The 9,213-nt window shown below is 63.5% G+C and overlaps 1 protein-coding gene across 1 annotated transcript in view; it reads right to left on the reverse strand.

Moving 5' to 3' along the window:
- LOC121339036 (sodium/potassium-transporting ATPase subunit alpha-2-like) overlaps window positions 1-9,192 on the reverse strand; it is a 20,357-nt gene extending 11,165 nt beyond the window's left edge. Inside the window, exons 1-10 of the mRNA XM_041410499.1 lie at window positions 9,102-9,192; window positions 8,881-8,985; window positions 7,775-7,891; window positions 5,758-5,767; window positions 5,260-5,393; window positions 5,044-5,178; window positions 3,737-3,854; window positions 2,737-3,005; window positions 2,088-2,286; window positions 1,343-1,696 (exon numbers count right to left, since the gene is read on the reverse strand). Coding sequence (XP_041266433.1) covers window positions 1,343-1,696; window positions 2,088-2,286; window positions 2,737-3,005; window positions 3,737-3,854; window positions 5,044-5,178; window positions 5,260-5,393; window positions 5,758-5,767; window positions 7,775-7,891; window positions 8,881-8,985; window positions 9,102-9,152 — 1,492 coding nt within the window. The 5' untranslated portion in view covers window positions 9,153-9,192. The remainder of the gene's footprint in view (window positions 1-1,342; window positions 1,697-2,087; window positions 2,287-2,736; window positions 3,006-3,736; window positions 3,855-5,043; window positions 5,179-5,259; window positions 5,394-5,757; window positions 5,768-7,774; window positions 7,892-8,880; window positions 8,986-9,101) is intronic.
- Window positions 9,193-9,213: the final 21 nt, after the last annotated feature.

Raw genomic sequence — 9,213 nt, forward strand, 5'->3', positions numbered from 1 at the left:
GGTCACAGGGGGGACAGCGCCCCACAATTCCTGGGAAAACATCCAGGACCCCAAAATTCCTGGGAAAAACCCCCAGGACCCCATCCAAACCCCAGCCCCCCACCCAAGGCTGTTCCAGCTGCTCCCAGCTCATGTTCTTCAGGTGTGCCCCATGCACCACACACACTTTGGGGGGGTCCTTGGGAGGTCAGAACCCCAAAATCTGCTCCAGCACCCCAAAACTCCTTGGAAGACCCCCCAGGACCCCAAAATCCACTCAGCTTCCCCTACCTAGCTCACCTGGGGCTCACCTGGGGTTCCTCTGGCTCACCTGGGACTCATCTGGGGTTCACCTGGGCCTCACCTGGAGTTCCTCTCTCTCACCTGGAGTTCCTCTCTCTCACCTGGGATGCACCTGGGGCTCACCTGGGCCTCACCTGTCTCACCTGGGGTTCACCTGGCTGACGGGGATGTTGAGCCGTGCCGCGATGTCCTCCACGGTCTCGTTGCCCTCGGAGATGATCCCCACGCCCTTGGCGATGGCCTTGGCCGTGATCGGGTGGTCCCCGGTCACCATGATCACCTGGGGGACACGGTCAGCACCTGGGGACACCTAGGGACACCTGAGGGACACTTGGGGAACACTTGGGGACACCTGGGAACACCTGGGAGTACCTGGAGGACACCTGGGGACACCTGAGGGACACTTGGGGACACCTGGGGAACACCTGAAAGACACTTGGGGGACACTTGGGACGCCTGGGGACACCTGGTTAACACCTGAGGGACACTTGGGGAACACTTGGGGACACCTGGGGAACACCTGAAAGACACGCCCCATCCCCTTGGGACACCTGGGGAACACCTGAAAGATACTTGGGGGACACTTGGGAACACCTGATAACACCTGGGAGTACCTGGAGGACACCTGGTTAACACCTGAGGGACACTTGGGAACACCTGAGAACACCTGGGAGTACCTGGAGGACACCTGGGGACACCTGAGGGACACTTGGGGACACCTGGGGAACACCTGGGAACACCCCAGAATGGTGGGGGGGCAAGGGGAAATGGGGATCCCAGGTGGGCTCAGGAGGGTTTTGGGGTCCTTGGCAGGCTCGGGGGGGGTTGGGGTCCCAGGCCGGGGTTTTGGGGTCCCGGGGGGCTCAGGGTGGGTTTTGGGGTCCCACCTTGATGCCGGCACTCCGGCACTTGCCCACGGCGTCGGGCACGGCGGCGCGGGGGGGGTCGATCATGGACATGAGCCCCACGAAGCAAAGGTCGCTGGTGGGGAAATTCACCTCGTCCGCGTCGAAACGGAACCCGCGGGGGAACTTGTCCGGGGGCAGGTACAGGTGCGTACCCAGGACCCTCTCCCCGAGCCCCCCCAGCTCCAGGTAGGCGTTCTGGAAGGCCTCGCGCATCTCCTGGTCCAGGGGCTGCTCCTGGCCCTGCAGGAGGATGCGGGAGCAGCGGTCCAGGATGCGCTCGGGGGCTCCCTTCATCACCAGCAGGTAGCCCTGGGGGTCCTCCTCGCGCTCGTGGATGGACAGCTGGACACGGGACGGACAGGGGACAGTGGGGGGACGTGGCACGGTCAGCGTGGGGTCACCCAGAGCCAGCCCGGGGTCACCCCAGGGTCGCACACACGGCCCAGTGCTCCCAGTGCCCATCCCAGTGCCCCATCCCAGTGCCTCCCGTGCCCCCAGTTCCCCATCTCAGTGTTCCCCAGTGCCTCCAGTGTCCCATCCCAGTGTCCCCATTGCCCCCAATTCCCCATCCCAGTGCCCCATTCCATTGCCCCCAGTGCTCCCACTGCACCCAGTTTCCCATCTCAGTGTTCCCCAGTTCCCCCATTTCCCCCACCCATTGGTGTCACCCATTGACCAGCCTGGTGTCACCCATTGACCATCCCAGTGTCACCCACTGACCATCCTGGCGTCACCTATTGACCATCCCAGTGTCACCCATTGACCACCCTGGTGTCACCCATTGACCAGCCTGCTTCCAGGGGATTGGGGTTTTGGAGCATCAGGGTTTTGGAGCATTGTGGTCCCAGGGCACTGGGGTCCCAGGGGATTGGGGGTCCTGGGGTGCCCCCCGCTCACCGGACTGGTCCTCGGTGGTGTCGGCCTCGTGGATCTGGTTGTCGAACCACATGTGGGCCACGGTCATGCGGTTCTGGGTCAGCGTGCCCGTCTTGTCTGAGCAGATGGTGGAGGTGGAGCCCAGCGTCTCCACGGCCTCCAGGTTCTTCACCAGGCAGTTCTTGCGGGCCATGCGCTTGGCAGTGAGGGTCAGGCACACCTGGGGGGCACCCCGGGGTGTCACGGGTGTGGGACCCCCGGTTTGGGGTGTACAGACCCCTCTGACCCCAAATCTGGCACCAGAACCCCTACAGTGTGCCCTCAACACCTGAACCCCGTTGTGGTCACCTGGTCATGGGGGTCAGGCACACCTGGGGGACACCCCGGGGTGTCACGGGGGTGGGACCCCCATATGGGGCCTGTGGACCCCCCCAGCACCCCAAAAGTGAACTCAGTGCCCCCTATCCCCAATTCCAGTGCCCCCTCCCACCGTGACGGTGGCCAGCAGCCCCTGGGCACGTTGGCCACCATGATGTCCATGAGGAAGATGATGGTGTAGCTCTCCTGCCAGTGCGCCCAGTGCCCTCCCAGTGCCCCCAGTGCCCTCCCAGTGTCCTCCCAGTGCCCTCCCAGTGCCCCCAGTGCCCTCCCAGCACCCCCAGCCCCTCACCGTGACGGTGGCCAGCAGCCCCTCGGGCACGTTGGCCACGATGATGCCGATGAGGAAGATGACGGCCTCCAGCCAGGTGTAGCCGAGGATGAGCGAGAGGATGAAGAAGGAGAGGCCGAGGAAGACGGCGACGCCGGTGATGAGGCGGATGAAGTGCTCGATCTCCATGGCGATGGGGGTCCGGCCCACCTCCAGCCCCGAGGCCAGCGAGGCGATCCTGCCCATCACCGTGCGGTCCCCCGTGGAGATGACGATGCCACGCGCGGTCCCTGCGGTGGCACCGAGGTGACAAAGAGCCCAGGGGGATGGCACTGGGATGGGCACTGGGATGGGCACTGGGATGGGCACTGGGATGGGGAACTGGGGGCACTGGGATGGGCACTGGGGGCACTGTGGTTCCCCGTGGAGAAGACGATGCCACGCGCTGTCCCTGCGGTGGCACCGAGGTGACAAAGGGTCTATGGGGATGGCAGGGGGCAGGGGGATGGCACCGGGGACACTGGGATGGGCACTGGGATGGAGAACTGGGGGCACTGGGAAGGGCACTGGGATGGGCACTGGTGGCACTGGGATGGGCACTGGTGGCACGGGTGGCAGTAGGATGGGCACTGGTGGCACCAGTGGCACTGGGATGGGCACTGGGATGGGCACTGGTGGCACGAGTAGCACCTGGATGGGCACTGGGACGGGCACTGGGATGGGCACTGGTGGCACCGCACCACTGTCACTGGGATGGGCACTGGGACGGGCACTGGTGGCACTGGGATGAGCACTGGGATGGGCATTGGTGGTACGAGTGGCACCTGGATGGGCACTGGGACGGGCACTGGGATGGGCACTGGTAGCACTGGGATGGGCACTGGGATGAGCACTGGTGGCACTGGGATGAGCACGGGGATGGGCACTGGGATGGGCACTGGGACGGGCACTGGTGGCACTGGGAGGGGCACTGGGACGGGCACCGGTGGCACCGGTGGCACTGGGAGGGCGCCGGGCCCACCTTCGACGCAGTTGGTGGAGAAGAAGCAGATGTTGCGCGTCTCCAGCGGGTTCTCGTGCGTGAACTCCGGGGAGCGCGTCTGCGGCTCCGACTCGCCCGTCAGGGAGGAGTTATCCACCTGGGGGTCGGGGGTAAGGTCTTATTAGTTTTCTTCTTATTTTGCATTATCCTACCATCTTATAAACTGGCAATACATTAATTTAATTTCCCTGTGTTGAGCCTGTTTTGCTCAAAGATAGTTAGCAAGTGATCTCCCTGTTCTTACCTCAATTTCTGAGCTTTCCATTGTAATTTTTCTCCCTGTTCTGCTGAGGAGGGGATGTGATAGAGCACCTTGGTAAGCACCTGGTAGCCAGCCAAAGGCAACCAACCACAGCACCTTACAAGATGAGGACCAGGTTGATACAAGAAAGCAATCAACTGAGGACAGGAACAACTCTAATGACTATAAAGACTGGTAAGAAAAGAAAACCAGCAAGTTTCCTGTTCTTCAGTCTTAATGCTTTTCATTTAATAGAGCATGTTGAGTCATGTAACTATTCCATGGATAAATTATTAAGGTCACTAAACCCTAAAATCAGTATCTGTTTTTTTGAGAATTGTGATGTAAGTAAACAAGGCACACAAAACCAAGAACTGAACTTTCACTTTTCTCTCATATCCCTGAAATCAAAGACTTAAAGATTTGAGAAGTGGATACTCTTAAAGACGTTTTAATAGGATGTGGTTGACAGAGCTGAGGGTAACCATAGCCCAGCCATGGAGATTGCACAGCTCTGAGCAAGGAACAGGCATCACACAGGACTGAGTGGAGAGTTAAAGTCATCTTATCTGCTTCCTCTCCAGCTGACACATCCACACCGGGTGGCTCACTCACTCTGTCTGTATCACACTTCTCACACAGAGCCTTGTACACAACATTCTGGTTTTGTAGACTCAGCTGGGTGGCATATGATTACTGAATCTTAATTCATTTATTTGGATCAACAGCTGTGTAGCTTCCTACACACCTGGCACTTGGAGCATCAATTTTCATAGAAAGGCTAGATAAAATGGCACTTATTTGATCAGGCAGAGTGAAGACACTTTTGTTATGTGACAAAAAATGGAGCAGCAGTTCATAAATCCCCAATGTCCCCAGTGCCCCCCGTGCCCACCTTGCAGCCATGGGAGGAGATAATCCTCATGTCTGCGGGCACCCTGTTCCCAATGTCCCCAGTGTCCCCAATGTCCCCACTGTCCTCAGTGCACCCTGTGTCCCCAATGTCCCCAATGTCCCCAGTGCCCGCCGTGCCCCCCGTGCCCACCTTGCAGCCGTGGGAGGAGATGATCCTCATGTCGGCGGGCACCCTGTCGCCGCCCTTCACCTCCACCAGGTCGCCCACCACGACGTTCTCGGCGTTGATCTGGATCTTCTCGCCCTCGCGGATCACCAGCGCTTGCTGGGGGGGCACCGGGCACTCAGGGGGTGCCCACCCCCCCGAGACCCACCCCGGGACCCCCGGCCGTGCCCCGCTGCCCACCTGGGGCACCATGTTCTTGAAGGAGTCCATGATCTTGGAGCTCTTGGCCTCTTGGTAGTAGGAGAAGCAGCCGGTGACGATGACAACGGCGGCCAGGACCACCCCCAGGTACAGCTGGCACCGGGGGGGGGCACCTCAGCACCTGGGGGGCACCAAGGAACCCCCCGGGACCCCCAGGGCAGGGTGACAGGGAGGGGACACCCTCGGCGGTTTGACATCCCCCCCACACCCACAGCAGGCCCCTCGAGGGCTGGCACAGGGTGGGGAGGGGACAAGGAGCCACCTGTTTGTGCCACCCCCGGTGCCACTGTCCCCATGGCACCTGTCCCCACTCCCTTGATGTCGCTGTCCCCATGATCCCAGAGCCCCCACAGTGTCCCCCGTGTCCCCACAGCGCCCCTGTCCCCACTCACTGCCGTGCCCCTTGTGCCACCACGATGCCCCTGTCCCCCTCAAGGTCCCTGTCCCCACAACGCCCATGCCACCCCCGTGTCCCACCGTGATGCCCCTGGCCCCACAACGTCCCTGTCCCCCTTCACTGCCAGTGCCCCCATGTCCCCTGTGCCCCCAGTGTCCCCCATAACCCCCATACCCCTGGTGTCCCCAGTGCTCCCCATGCCCCTGATGCCCCCCGTGTCCCTGATGTCCCTGTGTCCCCCTGGTGCCCCTGGTGCCCCTGGTGTTCCCCATGCCCCTGATGCCCCCTGTGCCCCTGGTGTCCTCATGTCCCCAGTGTCTCTGGTGTCCCCGTGTCCCCCTGGTGTCCCCGTGTCCCCCTGGTGTCCCCATGTCCCTGTGTCCCTGGTGCTCCCCGTATCCGTGGTGTCCTAATGCCCCTGAGCCCCCCCGTGCCCCTGGTGTCCCTGGTGTCTCTGTGTCCCCTGTGCCTTTGGTGTCCCTGGTGTCCCCGTGTCCCCAGTGCCCCCGTGTCCCCATGTCCCCAGTGTCGTCCCCAGTGTCCCCATGCCCCCGGTGTCCCCGTGTCCCCGTGTCCCTGATGCCCCTGATGCCCCTGATGCCCCTGGTGTCCCCCGTGTCCACCATGCCCCCAGTGCCCCTGGTGTCCCCATGCCCCTGGTGTCCCCGTGTCCCTGGTGTCCCCATGTCCCCCTGGTGTCCCTGTGTCCCCATGCCCCCAGTGCCCCTGGTGTCCCCATGTCCCCGTGTCCCCCCCGTGTCCCCATGTCCCCATGTCCCCCCAGTGTCCCCATGTCCCCCCGGTGTCCCCTGCCAGTGCCCCCATGTCCCCTGTGCCCCCAGTGTCCCCCATAACCCCCATACCCCTGGTGCCCCCCAGTGCCCCCCAGTGCCCCCAGTGCTCCCCATGCCCCTGATGCCCCCTGTGCCCCTGGTGTCCTCATGTCCCCAGTGTCTCTGGTGTCCCCATGTCCCCGTGTCCCCCTGGTGTCCCCATGTCCCTGTGTCCCTGGTGCCCCCAGTGTCCGTGGTGTCCTAATGCCCCTGAGCCCCCCCGTGCCCCTGGTGTCTCTGGTGTCCCCGTGTCCCCTGTGCCCCTGGTGTCCCTGGTGTCTCTGTGTCCCCTGTGCCTTTGGTGTCCCTGGTGTCCCCGTGTCCCCAGTGCCCCCGTGTCCCCATGTCGTGTCCCTGATGTCCCTGTGTCCCCCTGGTGCCCCTGGTGCCCCTGGTGTTCCCCATGCCCCTGATGCCCCTGGTGTCCCTGGTGTCTCTGTGTCCCCTGTGCCTTTGGTGTCCCTGGTGTCCCCGTGTCCCCAGTGCCCCCGTGTCCCCATGTCCCCAGTGTCGTCCCCAGTGTCCCCATGCCCCCGGTGTCCCCGTGTCCCCGTGTCCCTGATGCCCCTGATGCCCCTGATGCCCCTGGTGTCCCCCGTGTCCACCATGCCCCCAGTGCCCCTGGTGTCCCCATGCCCCTGGTGTCCCCGTGTCCCTGGTGTCCCCATGTCCCCCTGGTGTCCCTGTGTCCCCATGCCCCCAGTGCCCCTGGTGTCCCCATGTCCCCCTGGTGTCAACACGGTGACACCAGGGACATGGGGACAAGGGGACACCAGGGACATGGGGACACTGGGGGGACACAGTGACATTGGGGACACCAGGAACACGGGGACACCAGGGGCACCTTGGAGTGTGGGGGGACACAGTGACACCAGGGACTTGGGGACATGGGGACACAGGGACACGGGGACACGGGGACACAGGGACACAGGGACACGGGGACATGGGGATTGAGGGATGTGAGGGTACAGGGACACGGGGACACGGGGACACAGGGACACAGGGACATGGGGACACAGGGACACGGGGACACCAGGGACATGGGGACACAGGGACATGGGGACACGGGGATACGGTGACACCAGGGACATGGGGACACAGGGACATGGGGATACAAGCACACAGGGACACAGGGACATGGGGACATTGGGATTGAGGGATGTGAGGGTACAGGGACACGGGGACACGGGGACACAGGGACACAGGGACATGGGGACATGGGGACACAGGGACACAGGGACATGGGGACACAGGGACACGGGGACACCAGGGACATGGGGACACAGGGACATGGGGACACAGGGACACGGGGACATCTCACCCGGGACAGGTCCACCTGGTACTTCCTGCCCAGCTCATCCAGGGACAGTTTGTGGTCATCCTGAGGGACAAATGCCAGCCCTGTCACCGCGCCCCCCAGCCAGGGTGAGGGGCCAGCTGTCCCCCTGTCACCCATGTCCAGCTGTCCCCAGAGTCCCACATCGCCCATGTCAGCCGTGTGTCACCTCAGCTGGGTGACGTGGGACAGCTGTCCCCATGACCCCAGTCACCCCAGCAGGGTGGCATGGCTCCATGTCCCCGTGTCACCCACGTCCCTCTGGATGGGATGACACAGCCAGCTGTCCCTGGAGTCCCATGTCACCCACGTCACTGTGTTATCCATGTCACCCATGTCACCATGGTCCCAGTGTCACCCATGTCACCCATGCCCCCTGTGCTTCCCATGTCCCCCTGTACCTGTTGCTGTCCCCCGTGTCCTCCATGTCCCCTGTCCCTGTCCTCATCCCCTTGCTGTCACCTGCCCCCTATTGCTGTCCCCATGTCCCTTCACTGTCCTCATGTCCCTCCCGCTGTCCCCTCACTGTCCCTGTCCCTGTCCTTGTCCCCTGGCTGTCCCTATGTCCCCATGTCCCTGTCCCAGTGTCCCCATGTCCCTGTCCCTGTCCCTCTGTCCCTCTGTCCCCTGTCCCTTCACTGTCCCCGCATCCCCTGGCTGTCCTGTGTCCCCATGTCCTTGTCCCCTGTCCTTGTCCCGTGTCCCCCTATCCCTGTCCCGTGTCCCCATGTCCCTGTCTCCTTGCTGTCCCAGTGTCCCCTGGCTGTCCCGTGTCCCCATGTCCCTGTCCCTGTCTCTGCGTCCCCTGGCTGTCCCGTGTCCCCGTGTCCCCATGTCCCTGTCCCTGTCTCTGTCTCAGTGTCCCCTGGCTGTCCCCATGTCCCCCCGGCTGTCCCGTGTCCCCATGTCCCTGTCCCTGTCCCTGTCCCTGTCCTGTGTCCCCATGTCCCTGTCTCTGTCTCAGTGTCCCCTGGCTGTCCCCATGTCCCCCGCCTGTCCCGTGTCCCCGTGTCCCTGTCCCTGTCCCCACTCACCAGGTTCACCTCCTTCTTCAGCTCGTCCAGCTCCTTCTCCTTCTGCTTCCTCTTCCCGCCGCCATTCTCGGACGTGGTGGCCGCGGGCGAGTACTCGCGGCCGGCCTGCGGGGACCCCCCCGGTGGGCACGGGGACCCCCGCGGCGGGCACGGGGACACCCCGGAGGGCAGGGGACCCCCCCGGTGCCACCCCCGCCCCCCCGGCAGCCCAGGGCCATTACCGTGGGCGTGGAGGTCACGGCCAGCACCGGCGTCACCGTGGCCACCGGCATCGTCGGAGCGGGGGGGGGCGGCGGGCACCGGGCACCGGGCGGGCGGCCCTGGTGTCCCCAT

Source organism: Onychostruthus taczanowskii, unplaced genomic scaffold, assembly GCF_017590055.1.
Source record: "Onychostruthus taczanowskii isolate IOZ18803 unplaced genomic scaffold, ASM1759005v1 scaffold320, whole genome shotgun sequence".
Lineage (NCBI taxonomy): Eukaryota > Metazoa > Chordata > Aves > Passeriformes > Passeridae > Onychostruthus > Onychostruthus taczanowskii.